General features: G+C 40.6%; 1 protein-coding gene across 1 annotated transcript in view; it reads left to right on the top strand.

Moving 5' to 3' along the window:
• Positions 1-17,247, top strand: part of spock1 (SPARC (osteonectin), cwcv and kazal like domains proteoglycan 1) — a 91,541-nt gene that overhangs the window by 66,513 nt on the left and 7,781 nt on the right. The window contains exons 5-7 of the mRNA XM_070913020.1: positions 3,502-3,616; positions 7,135-7,267; positions 10,116-10,236. Coding sequence (XP_070769121.1) covers positions 3,502-3,616; positions 7,135-7,267; positions 10,116-10,236 — 369 coding nt within the window. The remainder of the gene's footprint in view (positions 1-3,501; positions 3,617-7,134; positions 7,268-10,115; positions 10,237-17,247) is intronic.

The raw sequence follows: 17,247 nt of genomic DNA, 5'->3' as shown, positions 1-17,247 counted from the left end.
TTCTGGGGAATATGAGAGGCCACGCAGGCTTGTTAATGTGTTTTTTTATCTGTGTGTGTGTTTTACAGATTGGAAGGAAACAAGTGTGTTGCTCAAATATGTCGTGTGTGCAGTGTACAATGAATCTCTTGCCTTGAGACTATCTAAGCTTCACCATCTTTATTGTGTGTGTTCGTTCTTATACCTCAAAGATAAAGAAAGCTCTGCCATATACTTTGGCAGCTCCAGATATGTTCAGAGTTACATATGTTAAGAGTTATGTGTAGTTGTTCATTCATTCCTGAAGATGGTTGTTGAGATTACAGCGTTACTGCGAGCCGAGACAAGAAAACTGCCATCATGTTTGACTGATTTAATGCTGATAAACCAGCATGTAAACAGCAGTGCAGTGTGTGATCAGGTTAGAAACTAGTTGATGTTCACAGCAGACACCAGCTGTGGCTCAAACACAACCCATTAGGCCCCTAATGGAGACAAGGCTACACTTGTTTTATGATGTTAGCAGCCACATGCTAATGACTTGTACATAGCGCTTTGATCTATACACTCTGTACTCTGTCTTAATTAACTTGGATTTGAAATTTTTGTTTTGTTCACCATGGTGACTGCATGTAGTCTTTGTATGTGGCTTAAAACCCACTTTGTCTTTGTTGGTTTTGTTCATTATAAGGGCTTTTTTTATTATCTAATACGTATCTGGCACATGACTGTCCAGTCCCGAGTGCACTGCCTGATGTTGGCATGTCTCTGACTTAATTTATACCAATGAAAGTAACTAGTTAACTTAGGGTTCGGGAGTAGGGCCACGCCTCAACCACACCTCTACACCTGTCAAGCCTACTTATACCTGATTATCCTGTCAGTTTTCTCGACAACAGACCGTTCTTCGTGCTTAATCACACCCTTGCATCAATCTAAAAAGTTGGACTAACACCACCTTCAATTACACCAAAGAATCAACTTCATGGATCCCGAGCTGCAGATGATCTGTTTGAAAGCAATTTTCCTTCAGCCATCATACTCCTACAGCAGTCAGACCACAAAATCTGCAGAGCTGCTTGCGCTCTGTGGTGCACATACCTTGCCCTCATGGGCACCTCCACTTAAGCTCCCCTAATGAGATCTCTCCAACTCTGGATCGATCTCAGGCTTCCTCTCCTCTGTTCACAAGGGCCAGAACCGTGGTTGCCATAGGCTTAGCCGCGAGAGACGGCTTCAACCCCTTCCTCATCCGCCGCCTCCCTCATGCACAGTTCCTGGCAATCCACCACCTTTCACACTCACAGCACGCCCTCCTCCTTGCATCAGCCATCTTCGTATCCACAGTCAAAATCCAACAGTAGAGACTGGACAGTGTCCTGTCTCGAATGTGCTCTAAAAGGGAAAGGCATTCCACATCCAAGGGGCCCCACCACAGGCTAAGCAGGTTGGCTCCTCTCAGCCTCCTTCTCCATGTCCTGCTAGTCTATCCTTTTCCCCCTCCCTCCCGATACCTAAATGTTTTTCCAGCCTGTAACCATTACACACTAGCCACAGCAGCACCACCTTCCCGGCCAGCTTAATCAATTTATCGCCCCTCTTCCATCTCTCCCTCATTACGCCAGCAGATTCTCTTTGGTAATTATGTAGATGTAGCACAGCTCCGTCAGCTATCCTATCATTGACACCAGCCAGCCTAGGGAATTGTGGGAACTCTGCTTCTGCCAAATTATGTCCTAGGAGACCAATACACCAAACGTCAGCATCTAGCCCTGAAACCCTTCCTGTCCAACCTTTTAACCAAAACAGCAGCCGTCCCCTCCCTCCATGTCATTCTGTATGACGCATGCAAAATGGAAATGTACGTTGGTAACAAATTTCTACGACTCCATGACTCAACCCGTAGACATCCAACTATGCCAACTGACGCAGCACCTTCCATAGGTTTTGGTGGCTACTGTGGAGGGAGATGGTTCGCTTGTCCCTCAGTGTTCAGATCTCTCAACTAAAGGTCAGTTCAGACCAATGTTTCATGACGGGTGGCTGGTCAAGTCGGTTACAAACTGTCAGTCAAAATGGCATAGTTTTGGACATAGGAAAGAGAGGATCACCTCATGAATTTGTTTGAGGAACAGCCATGTCAGCATGACACAAGCCTTAAAACAAATTTGCACAAGGCCCCTGGGCTTTCCATTGAAGGAAAATGGACGGCTCTAAATTCTTGACTCTTGGTTGTTTATGTTTTCGCAATTTCACCAATACTAGAAATGCAACTGTAGCAAGTAACTCATTATCACTATCCTCATTCATATTTTAAGATGCTACAAATTATATACAGCTACAAAAAAGCTCTCCTTCGCCTGCACTCCATGAGCTGTACCCCATCGTCATGTCTGCCATTGTTTGGGGGCACGAATGGTCTAGGAAGTCCATACTCATTCACTCCAATAACACAGAAATTGTAGAGATATTAAACAAAGGTCAACCTAGTCAGCCAGCCATCATGCAATTCATGCACTCATTTTACTCACATTTATATCTGCCCAACACCAGTTCATTCTCTGTGCAGCTCACGTTCCCATGTACCACAACAGCATACACATAGCTCCGCAGCAGGAAAACCTTTCAAATGCAGCCTCGTCCCACGCACCCTCTCAGCCTCTAATTGATTCAAGGAATATCACACCACATAACAGCTGCCCTTTCCTTCCCTAGAAATCATGGCTATCTGCAGTTTTATCACCCACCCATTACACTCTTTTGGGGGCACATAATCGGCTCGGGCAACTAAACCCCTAAGACGAATTCCCCACTCTGAGTCTCCTCCTCCCCGGCCTTCAATTATCCAACCCAGGCTGGCCTAAATGGACGAATTCCTTCTCCGCGTTCATCCCCTTCCTCACATCCATTCATCCATCCTCAACATCCAGTACTTCATTCATTAAACCTTTAAACTCACATTGTTTTGGTGTGGTCCTTGCTTGTGAAAAAAGCTCTCATCTCAATTTTACACTGACTGTGTCTTTTTCACCTCCTGTTTTTTCTCTTTTCTTCTGTCTGTCAAAGGAAAGTGGGTTTGTGCTGTTAGCCTAGTGTGAAATGACACAATGTTCAGAGTCAATGAGCTGTTTTGATCTTTTGTCACCTTGGACACCAGCCAGCTGTGCCTGGCTGCCATGGCAATAATGTTACTGTGGAGATTGATTTGGAAGAAGATGGGGTTGACGCTCAGAGAAAATAGTCCTCATTAAGCAGCTCACATCGCGGAAAAATTGACGTTTACTTCATACCTTTTACCTTTCTTCATCTCCATCTTTTTCTCCAACTCATTATTTTTCTGCCTGCTTCAGTTAGTAGAAAGTAAGAATCTGCCAGCTGGAAAACCAAAAGAACTGCTTGATGTTTTGCTGCATCAACTTTCAACTTCAGCACTACATTGTGCTGAAGATCCAGCTCTGCATGTTTCCTCTAACTTATTTTTGGTGCAGCTCGAAGATTAATTTATCCCATATCTTCCTGTAGGTCCAGACGCCACCAAGGACCCCTGTCTGAAGGTGCGCTGCCCTCCTCACAAGGTGTGTGTCAGCCATGACTACCAGACAGCCATCTGCACCAATCACAAGCAGCCAACTCACAGGTAAGAACCAGTAATGTGACCTTTTATAAATCCCCGGCTCAGCAGGTAGAGCGACCGTCCACTAATCACGGAGTTAGCAATTCAAAGTGTCCTTGGGCTAGACACTGAACCCCACATTCCTCCCGATGGTCAGGCCAGCACCTTGCATGGTAGCTTGCTGCCATCAGTGTGTGAATGGATCAATGAGAGGTAAATTATAAAGTGTTTTGGGTTAAAGTGCTATAAATGCACCCATTCATCATTTACTATTTTACTTCCTCATTGTTTGTAAAATTGCAAAATCAATCATTTTTCTATTTTTTTCTTCTAGTCTGCTGACCTTATTAAAACTCAATAGGTAGAAAAATATTGAAGTGGTAGCTCTTCTCTTTGACACAAACTGTGCTTGCACAATTGATGGAGGTGACAAAATACAGAAATATAATATAAAGCATTGTTATTTCTCCATATAAAGACATATTTGGTGTTGTATATGTTATATGGGTTATGCATGAAGAAACCTTCCTTTTTTGCAAAAAAGACATGCATAAAAAAAGAAATATCTTACATCTTGACATTACAAGTTAAACAGATTACAGCCAACAGAAGCATGCAGTAAAGACAAATGTTGTGTTAGCATACAGACACATATTTCTTAACACCAATTCATTTGAATAAAACTATCTGTTTGCTCTTTGCCTCTGTCAGCTCCCAATTTGTTTGTGTTTTCAACCTTGTTATGTTGCCAAATTTAAGGTTTTTCAATTTTTCAGTTCAAGAAGCATTTCCCCCAAAAGACATCTGGTTTTTTTTGTCTGTCTTGGCTTTAATTGATTACCTCAAGTCATTAGCTCCTAAGATGCTTGGTCTTAATGCTTTTCTTTTGAATTACACGGCCTATTTGCTGCTTAATATGTCAAACTATTCACCTGAAATCTGTATTTCCCCGACAACATCACTCACTGAAGCTTTGGACCATGATATTATTTTATCTATGAGTTAAATTAGTTGCAGTAATTAGCATAACACACATTCAGTGTCCTCTCAGAGGACAAATCCAGACTTTGTTGCTCTCAAGATATTTGCAAAGAGGTGTTGAGAAATACAGTTAATGTACACTCTGTTGCAGCATGTATGTCTAGATGATTCATCATTGTTATTCACTGCTAACAAAATTGCCTTTGTGAAGATGCCCTGAACACACTTAGGTATTACTGATTTGTTAACTAAAATCCACACGCAAATTAGTTTAGTTCTCTACTAAGAACCTGTCAACACAGAAGTCCCAAGCATAACTTCTTCTTGATGTTGAAATTGATATACAGACTCCTTGACTTCCCTTATTGAGCGATAATGTTTTGCTGCAGGCTTGGACATCTACATTAGCAGCAAGCTATAATTCAAAAAGCATTACGGAGACTTGCAGTGTTAATTTGTGTGCACCTCTATCCTGCTGTGCGCCCTCAAATCAGAGCTTTTTTGGATTAGTGCAACATGGAAACTCTCAGCAGGGTGTTGAAGTACAGCAGTATATGAGGGAGAGAGAGATCACTTTTCTTGTTTCTGTTTGAGATTAATATGTCTATAGATCATCTGTCCACTCTTCTCTCTGTAGCTGTCGCTCTCAGTGAATATTTGTCATGCATACACTAATTTTCCTGGCCAAGCCAATCCCGCCCTTTAAATCACACTAATAACTGCAGATTCTTGTGCTTCACTGCATTTATGCAAAAAGTACTTGATAGGAGAGGAGGAGAATCATTTAATATGATGGAGAGGCAGATGAGGGGAAACATCTCAAACATCAACCCACAAGTTTCATCATACCTCCATTTTACCTTATCTGCCAGCACTATCTTATTTATCAGTGCAGTGTACATGTCTAATCTGCCGTGGGACTGAATGATGAACTCTTACATAATGTCATGTTGTAACCTGTAATGTAATTTAATATTTTGGGCTCGTTTCCCAAAGATATTTTAGACTGGTCTGTAGTGTTAAGCAAGCAAGTTTCACAAAAAATAAAGATGGACTTATTTTAAAAGTTAGTCACCCCTCTCCCAGGCTAATTTAGAACATGTTTCCATGGTAACAATAAGTGACACCTGCCACCACCAGTCGCATCAAATGACAAAAAAACAGGACAACATTGCTCATAAATTGTGGTTTGCCAGTAATGTTGTGGAGCAAGAAATGAGAAGGGAAAGAGATTTTAAAGATCACAGTAACCTGTTGGAAAGATACAGCAGTGAGGACATTGTCAGTTGTTTTTTTTGTTTGTTTTTTTGCTAAAGAAACTGTGCCGAGCCTGACTGACAAGTTAGCAGAAGTGTTAAGCCTTGCCACATTTAGAAGCCACTGCATCTCAGCAGGTCTGCACTGTCTTGAGATTTCATGCTACTGGAAGTTTTTTGTATTGTTATATTGTTTGCTTTTTAAAGTCTTTATGACTGTTGAATTTTTCCAGAAGGCTGCTGAAGTGAACGGAGCAAAGCGGTTTGACATGGTTGCTCATGTCAGCCGTGTTTTTTTATTTCAAGAAAAAAGTATTGATTTACCCAGAATTCATGGCAGATTAGTCCTACCTAAGATAGTTAAATTATCCATTTTTGACAGACATCAAGAAAGTCTTTATATCTATTCAGTTTGTGTTCACCACAGTCGGTTTCACTGTAGTCTCTAGAGGTGAGTAGTCTCAGAGAGGGTCTCTGATACTTAGACATTGGTCAGAATTGCCAGTCCCCTCTTGGCAATTCATATATGTGCGTTTATGTTGTGAAAAAAAGACCTTTAAAGAAAGATTTCCACTCCATTTTTGTTTTTTCAAAATGACCAGGAACAGTGGTCCACACTCCACACGTCCACAGTCCACTGTTGGTATAGTGTAGGAATGTATGTGCGTGTGTGTGTGTGTGTGTGTGTGTTCAAGGTGTTTCACTCGAGCAGACCGAAATGTCGTAAATAATTACATATTCCAGCAGTAAGCGAGACGGTGTGAGTTTTTAGACATCGATTTTAGAGAGCAGACGTGAAAGAGTTTGTATGACTGTGTTCACTTTGCGTCATTTGTTGTTGTCACATTAGTTTCTCTGTAAAGAGTCTGTCTGGCTCTAATTCCATCTCTGCTCAAAGGATCAGAAGGCAGTAGGGTGTTCAGTGAGAGCTATTAGATAGAAAATTGCTGCAAGATTTGGATCAAATGTAATTACACTTGTTGTAGAAAAGGCCTCGATGGACCAATCGGGACTCACCCTGCTTCAGCTGACCCTGACAACCAGAAACATTTTCTGTTCACTACTAAACTGATTCTGTTAGTTTGGATAATATTCCTGTCTGAAAAGTTATTACTATACTTAAATTTCCCCTCATACATACATTTATAAGATTAATATTAGTGAAAATGCAATATACATATTAGAAAGATTTTGACTTCAAGCACTGCAGATAGTAGTATAATAGTATGTGCAGGAGAGCAAATGTCAAAATTCATGACTATGAAATGAAGTATGTTTTCCCCACCCTCTCTCTGTTTCTCTTAGTGTGAAACCCAGGAAAGGCAGTGCAGGCCACAAGCACAGGCTTGAAGCTGGAGCTCATGGGAAATGTAGGCTCTGCTCGGCGCTCCAATCAAGTCCTGTGTGTGGATCTGATGGACACACCTACTCCTCCGAGGTGAGACCATTTATCTCTATTTAAGCTTCACAGCCTTCTTCATCTCTCTCTCATTATATAAACACTATTCATCAAGTTTGTTTTGAACCATAAAAGCAATGACACGATTTCTTAATGACATACAACAGCGCTCGAAGAACGACTGAATTATATAATTTACGGTGTAAATTAAATTGAGATAATGTGCTTTCCTTTCTTTTTCTTGATAGAAAATTAGATATTTTAATTGTCCTCATCTGTCGTCACCTTTTCACTTGTCTGCTCCCCTGTCCTTCTCCTGCCTCCTCTTGTCTTCCTCTAGTCACTTTTCACCATCCATGTACTGCCTCTTGTCCTCCTCCACTGAGTTGATTTCAGCAGTACTTTTCTCAATCTGTTATGCAAATGACTGAGAACGGGGTCAGCCATCAGGGGTCTTTCCAGCTGCTTAAAATCATCTCTGGACGATCCAACCTCCATCTTCTCATCAGACTCTAGCCCCGTTTTCAGCCACTATCCTCCGCGCACAACCTCATTGTCAACTACATTCAATTACACATAGCCGCAAACTCACAATGCCATGATAGAGCAGAAAAGAAAGGCAAGGTCTAACCTTCATGATTAGTCAGACTGAGGAGTTGAAGAGTGAAAATCAGGTCACTGAAAAAGGCATAAAGACGTGAAGCATTGTGGGTCTGCCCTTGGTATAACAGACTGTGGATTCTTATTGACATCCAAATTCATATTATCTTATTTTCATTGCCAGGGGGGACGCACAATCCAATACACAGGAACCTCATACAAATGGACAATATAAGACTCTTGAGAATACAATCTCTTGAGTCTTTTGTATAGTTGAAACAAAGTCTTTGTGACAGGAATATTGGCAGAGAAGAGCAAGCTGTTGTCACTTGCTCTGTGTTATTTATTAATTGCAGCGCTTCAGTCAGGCACGTTCAAACGTTAAACATATTGTGGTGTCTGAGGAGACAGAATCAATAAAAGCAAACCTTTGCAAGTTCAACTGCGGTCATGTTTTCTTCACAAGGAAGCATCAGCTGTGTTTTTCAGCTCAGCTCTGCCGGAAATGAACAGACCCAGAAGTAGCCTATGAAACAACCTGAGATTGGGAGTTTTAAGTCCCTGTGTATGAGGAAGTCAGGACATACTGTAGGTTTTCCTAATGACCTGCCTGCCTGCAGCTGTGCTGAGGTGGAGAAGTGTTGAAGGAGAAACAAGAAAAAGAACAAAAGGAAAAGGAGGGCTGGGAAGTCCCTCTGCTATCTGCTGTAATTTAGTTGGAGGGGTTCAGTTAGCTGGTGGAGTGATGGGTCCCCGTGGCCCAACTTAAACTCTGCTCACCAGTGAGCTGCCGGTCTCAAGCTTATTCATGTTTTATTATGACATTACATGCCTCCCTCATCGTAACCACACACACACTCAATATCCTATTAAGAGGACAGTGCTCTTATCTCCTGAGAGGCTTCAGCCCACTAAGTTAAGTCCATTACTTCCATCCTCTCAGATCATCCTTCCTCTCCTCACCTCTCCTCTCCTCACCTCTCCTCTCCTCACCTCTCCTCTCCCCTCCTCTCCTCACCTCTCCCCTGTATATTTTTACTCCACCAAGTCAGGTGTTAAAACACTGTTTCATCAAAACCACATTAACCCCTGGAGACAGACAAACATAAAGATTCATGGGGCCTCTCAGTGTGCTGACAGTGACTGGGGGAGGTCATCCATTTCAGGGCTCTCTCTCTCTCTCTCTCTCTCTCACATCTAATTCAATATGTTGAGAACAGGGCACAGTGCTGTTCCTTTGTCAACAAATTTCATTAAGCAACATTAGCTATGAAAGAGGTGACAGAGAGGAACTTATGGATTTGAACATGGGAAATGAAAAGTGCAGGCAGGATAAAGCTAAGCCTGTGCATGGCATGATATGTATATAGATGTTTATGCACAGTCATGGTCTCACCCTGACAAAACGCCGTCATCATCTCGCAAACAGAATTTACATAACTCATTTCAGTTTTCATTATTCCTCTTGGAAAGATCTTGTAATTGGATTTTTTCCCCCAACTAGTCCAAACAATTTCTTACCCCTCACTTACCTAAAATGAGATTTATACTGTTAGATTACATTCTGAAGTAGTCCATCTTGCTTTTTGCATTGCATTAGGTTTGTGCTGCACTGAATAATAGAATATCACTGGGCAGCCCTGTGTCTAATGGTGTGTCTACACGGCTGCCTAATGGACACATCTGTTCATTGACGATAAATGACCAGTTCTGTCTCAGCAACTCTTTCCCTTAATCAGCTCAACAAAGAAAGTTCAATATTCAAAGTTTTGGTTGTAATTGCATACATCCTGTAAATTACGTGTCCTGAATTATGATTCATCCTTATCCGTGCTATAGTTTTATTTTTATAGGGGGGCCCCAGTGATTTGGTATTGCACTTCCATAAAGTAAAATAGATTTGAAAAACAACGGTAAAATCGGTGCAGCAGAGCCCAAAGTATCTTGACTTTTAGTCCAAAAACGCTGGACCCAACACTTCCTATGATGTAACTAGAGAATGGATTTGAAAAATTGCCCTTTTCCCCTCCAATTAAGTTTTCAATACACTAACACTCCATATATTTGTAGTCCAAGCGCAAGACTAGATAACCCTGATGACATCATCTGCCTTGTTTTCTTGGAGCACCTCCAGGACCTCAGAAAACATTATACGAGTGTTTTTACAGGTCGAGTACTCCCTATGATGAGTGCACCGATCTTTATGTGTAAAGTCAGTTAAGTGCCCCAGCCCTCAAGTCTGTGAAATAAAGCCTCCAATACATATATATATGGGTTTTTTTTACAGTGTAAATTGGAGTTTCAGAGCTGCCTGTCTGGGAAGACGATCTCAGTAAAATGTGATGGGCTGTGTCCCTGTTTGCCTGGTCAGGAGCTCAACAAACCACCACATAAGACTGGAAAGGCTGGTGAGTACTGTGACTCTCTGTTCATATAAATAAACTGATGAGTAATTCTTTGTTGATTTAGGTCAAATTACTTGTTACTAAGGCTGTTACATGGTTAAACCTCCTTGTCTCTCTGTCCATTTCAGCTGTTGTGAGCTTGTCAGTCAGTGAATATAGCTAAAGCTGGGCTGATCAAACCCCTCTTTTTAGTCTTTTTCTGACAATATGTACGGTATGGATGGACGTATACATGTAGATGGTTGGATGGTAGATAGAGATGAGAAGATGGGATAGCTTGACAAAGGGATGAATGTGCAAATAGAGAGGTTATCTGTATTTTAGCCATTTTCAAGTTCAGGTGGATGCCTCAGAAACACACTGTTATGACAACAACACAAACACTCACACAAACCCTTCCACTGGTAATCGCTCAAATTCTCCAGTGATTCACGGTGTTTCCATTTCTTTCCTGTCACCTCTCCCCTTACTCATGTTATTTTCTTCCCCTCCCATCCCATCACACACACACACACACACACACATTTCCTGACAGCTACAGGGAGCAGTGACGGAGTGAGTGTGTGTGTCTTATTGTTTGTCATGAAAATAGGATTTCAGTAGATGGATGGAGAGATTCTGGAGGAGAAATGCAATCTAAAGGAAAGCAGCGCAGAAAAGGATGGATTGTTATCGTTACAGACTTCCTCTCTCCCAGATGGGGGGAGTAGTGGGATGGGTTTACTTTGTGTGTTTGTTTGTTGTGAGTCTATCTATCTATCCATCTATCTATCTATCAAGTTGGAATACTTAATATTTGGACATGTGCTTATACCCACACACACATTCTGCCCTCACAGGTCTTTTCTAATCAATGATTAGGAAGCATTCATAAGAATCCAGAGGTTCATCAGGCACATTTAATATTTAAAAAAAAGCCTGCCTGCTAATTAGTGACGACTCTCTCTTTATCTTACACTCTCCTCCATTAGTTTGAGGCTGAATGATGGAGGGAACAGAGAGCGATGCTGTAACAAAGAAGTATTTTACCAACCACTGCCTAATTAACTTCCGTCCATCTTTGCTCAATAGAAGTTATAATTATGGGGTTGGTTTGGTGGGAGTTTGGCTCTGGGAGAGAACAGAGTGCAGCATTATTTTCACTGTCTGGCTCTCTGCTTTGATTTCTGATTGAACTCTCTTTCTCTCTGTCTTCTTCTCATGAGTGTCACTGTACTGTCTTCAGGCCATCAGTGAGATAGCAGGTTCAAATGTTTGTGCATTCAGAGGTAGTAGGAATGAATGAGTGTGTTTGTCATCTCCCAATCGGATAGAGTCTCACATTAGATCAGCAACACAAAATGTAAACAGATGGATGGATGGGGCAGTAGGTGAGGAAAACACTGTGTCTATGCCAAACTGTAATTTGAAGACAAAGCTCGAATCACATTTTCAAAGAATGTTTTGATGTATTTCAAGAGGTATTTTGGTTTTGAGACATTCCTTCATGAAATGTCATCTTGATCTAGCATGATCAAGATTTGTTTTATTTTCTGTGTAAACGTTGAGAGTGTGTACTGTCATATCCCCACAGCAGTGTTAACAGCTCAAACACTTATCACTTATTAAAAAAAAAAATTTTCAACAGTTCAGAAGGTCAGAGGTCTCTCTGGTTGTCGGGAAGTAGTGTACATGCCATTTGTTCCATTGTCAGTTTTTAGGGCACTATATTGTGCATACAAATTCATACTCAGGATTTCACTCAAATAAAATGATGAAGGGTAAATGTAATGACTATAGAATAAACAAGAAGTAATTTCATAGGTTGTCTTAAAACATAGTCACCCCAGTAGCTGCATAGTTGGGGCAAAAACCACAATTGCAGTGTCCCTGGTTCAGGACCTTTGCAAAAAAAAAAGCAATAAAAATAAATAAATACATATATAAAATATATAGATAACTAGATTTTAGTGAGAGGTACAGGTATGTTTCTCAAGCAGAATAGTAACACTTATATATTAATTATATATGTTTTTATTACTTTTAATTTAGGAATTATTATTATCATTATGATTTGATTTGAAAATCAAACCAGTCTTTGCCATGAATGTCAACTCCCATGCTGAGACAACTTCTCCACATTCAATATAGAAAACAGTTTGACACCTTTAAAAAAGAAAGAAGAAGAGAAGGAAGAGGAAGAATTGTTGAAAAGGCCACAAGCAGCTTTTATAAGTGAAGCTCGCTCCCTTGGTTTTGATTGATAGTTGTAGATGATACAGTAAGTGTGTGCTGCAGGATACAGTTTATCTGGAGTGCAGGCTGAATATTGTTTTTTATATTTGACAAGGCAGAGTGGAAGGCTTCAAATCTCCAAATCATCCTGTTTGAGTACCTTTGCCTCAACCGCACTAATAACCTTTATTTTTCACTGAGCGTCAGTGTGTGTCTGGGGAACATGTCACTGTGTGTTTGTCAGTCACATCTCTCCCACGCTCTTTCTCCTTGCTCTCCAATCTCTATCTGTTGCTCATTTATTTTCTGTCTCAAGCCTCATCATTTTTGCAGCGTGTTGGGTTAAAGTTCCACCTCCACTTTTTGTCACATTTTTCTGCCCTTTAATTCATTGCACAAAGGACTGTGAGAGATGCATCTTTTAATACTACAAACAGAGTTGAACCCTGTCCTTAACTTTCAACGTTAGGTCAAATTGGCACAGAAGGATCCTGCAAAGTCTCTGCAGTATTGTAAACTACAAAGACACAATGCAGAAACAGTCTGGAACTGAGAGAAATTAGACAAATTGTCAAAGATTAGGCCATAATTACACGTTAATTGTATATGTTAATTGCTACATTTTGTGTGCTCTTTATTGTAATGACTAATTAAGATCTTTCTCTCAGAGGCACTGAGGTTTAATGTGATCTGTCGTCCGCCTCTGAGGCAGCATTGCTGTGACGTTGGACATCACCACTCATCTCATATAAAACAATGACTCGAGCTGGTGATCATGTGTAAAGGCCCAAGTCAGTACAGTTCTGGTCAATGAGATTTTTTTTGAACAATAATAGTTAATTTTCTGTCCACTACTGTTGAACAATGACGTTGACAAAACAAAGAGAAGCGTTAGAGGCTGAATGAGCTAAATCCCCTCACATATATTACATTTTTCCTGGCAATTCTGTCTCACAGCTCCACAGAGAGCACACAGGAGGACAGATTGTGTTGTCCTCTCTTCTGCCTCCACACTTCCTATCCTCTCCTAACACTTGGCAATTGCTTAGGGATTTTTTCCAGAGTGCTGACCAGTGTGAAGAGAGCCTGTAGAGCATTTTTAGAACATCCTATTGAGACTGTCCTCAATAGAAAAAAAAGCTGCATTGGCCATTTGTTCAAACACAAACTGTTTATGGTTTCCTGACAAGCCGCCTCGTGTGGACAGGATTTTGTTATGGTGATGCAAAAAGGACGTGAGGTGGATGGTTGGGCATTCAATTTTGGCACCAGAAACTACTGTTTGCATCCCTTCTCCTACCAACAGTCAGTGTTTTTTAACCATGGCACTTTCACATCATATAATTCAGACTGTAATTAGAGCCAGTTGAGTCAGAAAAAACGTTCCCGTGAGCATTTAAATTGTTCCAATTTGTAGATACCTGGAATTTGTGATGGCTACAGTATCTCCCACTTGGTGAAAATACTTAGAGTGGTGTCAACAAACTGGTGCAAAGCCGCCATTGCTAACAGTTATATCCAAATAATTAAATGCAATATTAACAACAATGCAACTAACTCAGCTAATTTAAAAAGAGCTGTACACTGTTTGTATCTGGTTTCACTTCTTAGCAAACTGCTCTGAATAGGTAACACAACAAAAGCAGCTGATTTATTGTGGAATAATGTATGTATGTAACAATCCCAAGTGGTAATAACGGGGGATGTTCCTATTCTTCCCATTCTGCCGACATTGCATGAATGCTGCATTTACCAGGAAGTTTTAGATGTCTAGAATTATCCACTACGCACCCGTTGTTCCCCTGCACAGGTGTTTCCACTTGTTTTGCCTAATTATCCCTCTTCTCAGGACTGTCGGAGTTCACGAAGACTGTCTTGATTGACATCTATCAAATGGATGTGGACTTTGGTGCTCACTGTCACACGGTCACGGCTTACTGGGACACTTGAATAGAAGATATTAATAATTATATTATTGCAGGGCCTTCAGAAAATGATATACAGTTAGCTTTTTTAACAGTCAGGCGTAACTGTTGGAAGGCAATGACATTTCCTTCCTTCCTTTCCAATTCCTTTTTTAGTTTTGGACTGTCTGTTGTTCACTTGCAAAGCTTAACTTCCATGCTAACCTGATTGTAAACCTCATTCAAAACCCACCTAACATAAATCCAAGTCCTTACTGCAAATGATTGAAGAAATCATGAAAAAAGCAAACACCTAAAAAAAATGAGCTCCCTTTGCAGTAGTCTCACTCTTAATGTTAAACCATAAACTGTTTCTCTTTCTGGCTCTCTCTCTGTCTCACTTCTATCTCTACCTGTCTCCCTGTCCGTGCCGACAGTGTATTACTGATCATTATCTGGGCTAACCTTAACTCACTGCCAGTGAGGTTGTTCTGGAGAGCTGATAGCTCGGGGCAAAGAAAATCAAACATGCCCTTGTATCTTTTTAATGAATCTGACCTTCTATCTTCCTCATATCTCCTATCTGACTGTCTCAGACCATTTCTTTCTCCTTCTGTTTCCTTGTTAAGAAGTGTCACCTCACTCCACCGCCTCCCGTCTCTCCTCTTTCTTTCCATATGCCTTTCATCTTGATCAGATCAGACCATGATCCTGATGTCTCAAGGTGATCGCCACCCACCTTTTCTCTGTCTGGATTTAGAGCCACTCCTTCTCTTTTATATGACAAACTTAATTAATCATTTATAAATGATAAATGAGACCCATGGAGGGATTCAAAGCCTGACTTCTACTGATAGTTGGAGTTATATATAAGCAAGTCTGGAGGACACATTTATCTCATGACCTAAACCGGCCTAGAGGGATTTTCACCATATGTGATTTGGGGAAGTTGCACTCTATCAGCTCCTGATAGCAGTCACACCCACATCTGGTGATGGTGCTGTTGCATATTAGTGCCAAACTAAAAGGGAACAAAGACGATGTATCTCAAATATAACAAAGAGGACAAAATGTGTTGATTAAACTGACCATTCTGGCAAACATAATAATGAATAAATGATAAATAAATTGATTAATATGTGGCTAGGTATGGCACACTTATGCCTCGTTCAACAGGATGTTTTTCATTACATGAGATACATTTTAAGTTGTGGTTAGATAGAAAAGTTGTATTTTCATAACAAAAAAGAGTCTCCTGATAATTTCAGAATCATGACTTTTTAAAGTTTTTCTTTCAGTGTCAAAATAATCCAGTGATCCAGTGTTTTCTGTACGTCCATGGGTACATTGCAAACAGGAACAACTCATTCCTTGTTTCAGCATACTTTTAATGGTGCCAATTTGCCGTAATGCTCTCCACAACTTCACCAAAATGCCAATCATAGCTGCTTCGCTATGGCATGTTGTCTTTTCTGATGAACCAACAAAGATGCACTTTGTAGCCTGTCTTATGTGTAGCTCTTTGTCCGGAAATGATCAGATTGGCCTCTGTTAGTAGAAGTTCATCACACAAGTAACCAAGTATTGTATTGAGTATTGTGTTCTTTTCTGCCATAAAGGTATAGGAAAGCTTGTTTCTGCATTATATCTTGTGTGCTGGCTTGCAATTTAGCTTTACTTTTCCATATACAGCTGGTAGTTTATGTGTGCACCAGTCGGTGAAAAAGCAATGGCTTGTGGGTATTTTTGGCTGGCAGTTTCTAGACATGAAAGACAGCAGAAGCGAGGATGTATTGGGTGAGAGGGCAGGAGGGAGGAAGGAAGAAAGATAAGAAGGTAATTCCCAGCCATGATTCAGTGTGTGATATTTGACGATTCTTCTTCTTCTACTGTGTGAAAGCAGCCAGTGTCTGGCTGGCTGTCTACTACCACTTCATTCCGGGTAAAAGTTCACTATCAAACAATACGTGATGGGTTGGAAGTGGAGCCAGGAACATCAGTTCTTTAAACTTTAGCACTGTGTCTCTGTCTCTGTGCACATGAGCATATCCGCTGAAACAACTAGGAAGTAGCTGTTTGGTGTAAGGATATACCAGTATTCATATTTGAAGGGGAGAGGTCATTTTTCTCTCAGATCTGGAGATCTGAAATGGCAACTTCTTGGTCAAAGGCTTCTGGCCCCTCTGATTGCTGCCAATTTCACATCACCACCTATTGAAGCTTTTGTTACATACACAACAGTTATATTTGCTGCAAAAAGTCCCTCCAGTTCCTTGAAGTGATTTTTACACAGGAAGTTGAGTCATGAGTAGTTACAGGTGGTTGGCAAGGTGAAAGGGAAAAAGCAAAGGAAAAAAGAAATAGGCCTTTTTAGAATTCAGTGCATTACAAAGCCCTGAAAAATAGAATATGGAAGAATAGCCAAATTAATTAAAAACATTGCTAAATTAATATCTGCTTCATTGAGCATAACATGAGATACGTCTACAAAAAGTTAATTAATAAAGGAAACATATTTTGTCAAATGAATTATGGCGAAGGCTTTGCATAATCAGCCAGACAAATTGTTAATTTTGTGCCGTGGCTTCCAATCTTTGTGCCATATGACCCCTTAAAATAAAGTAATGTCTAATTTAGGCCCCTTATCACACGTTGCATCATATCTCTATTAGTTGTGAGCAGGTCTCCCAAAGAGGGATTTTACTTCCTCAGGTTGTTGGTTGTTTCATTTAAATAATGTTTTAGGCCTGAAGAGGTAATACAGAGCCACTAGCCTGGCTGTAGACATCTTAGTCTTGTTAAAATATAGGCATACATTTTATACCTGTTTCCTTTGGCCTGTATGGCCTGTCTATAGCCAGCTGAACAACATGACCAAAATAACATAATCAAAAAA

This window comes from Enoplosus armatus, chromosome 10 (assembly GCF_043641665.1).
Source record: "Enoplosus armatus isolate fEnoArm2 chromosome 10, fEnoArm2.hap1, whole genome shotgun sequence".
Lineage (NCBI taxonomy): Eukaryota > Metazoa > Chordata > Actinopteri > Centrarchiformes > Enoplosidae > Enoplosus > Enoplosus armatus.
Note: the sequence above shows the minus strand (reverse complement) of the source record. Positions and strands in the feature narration are given on the sequence as shown.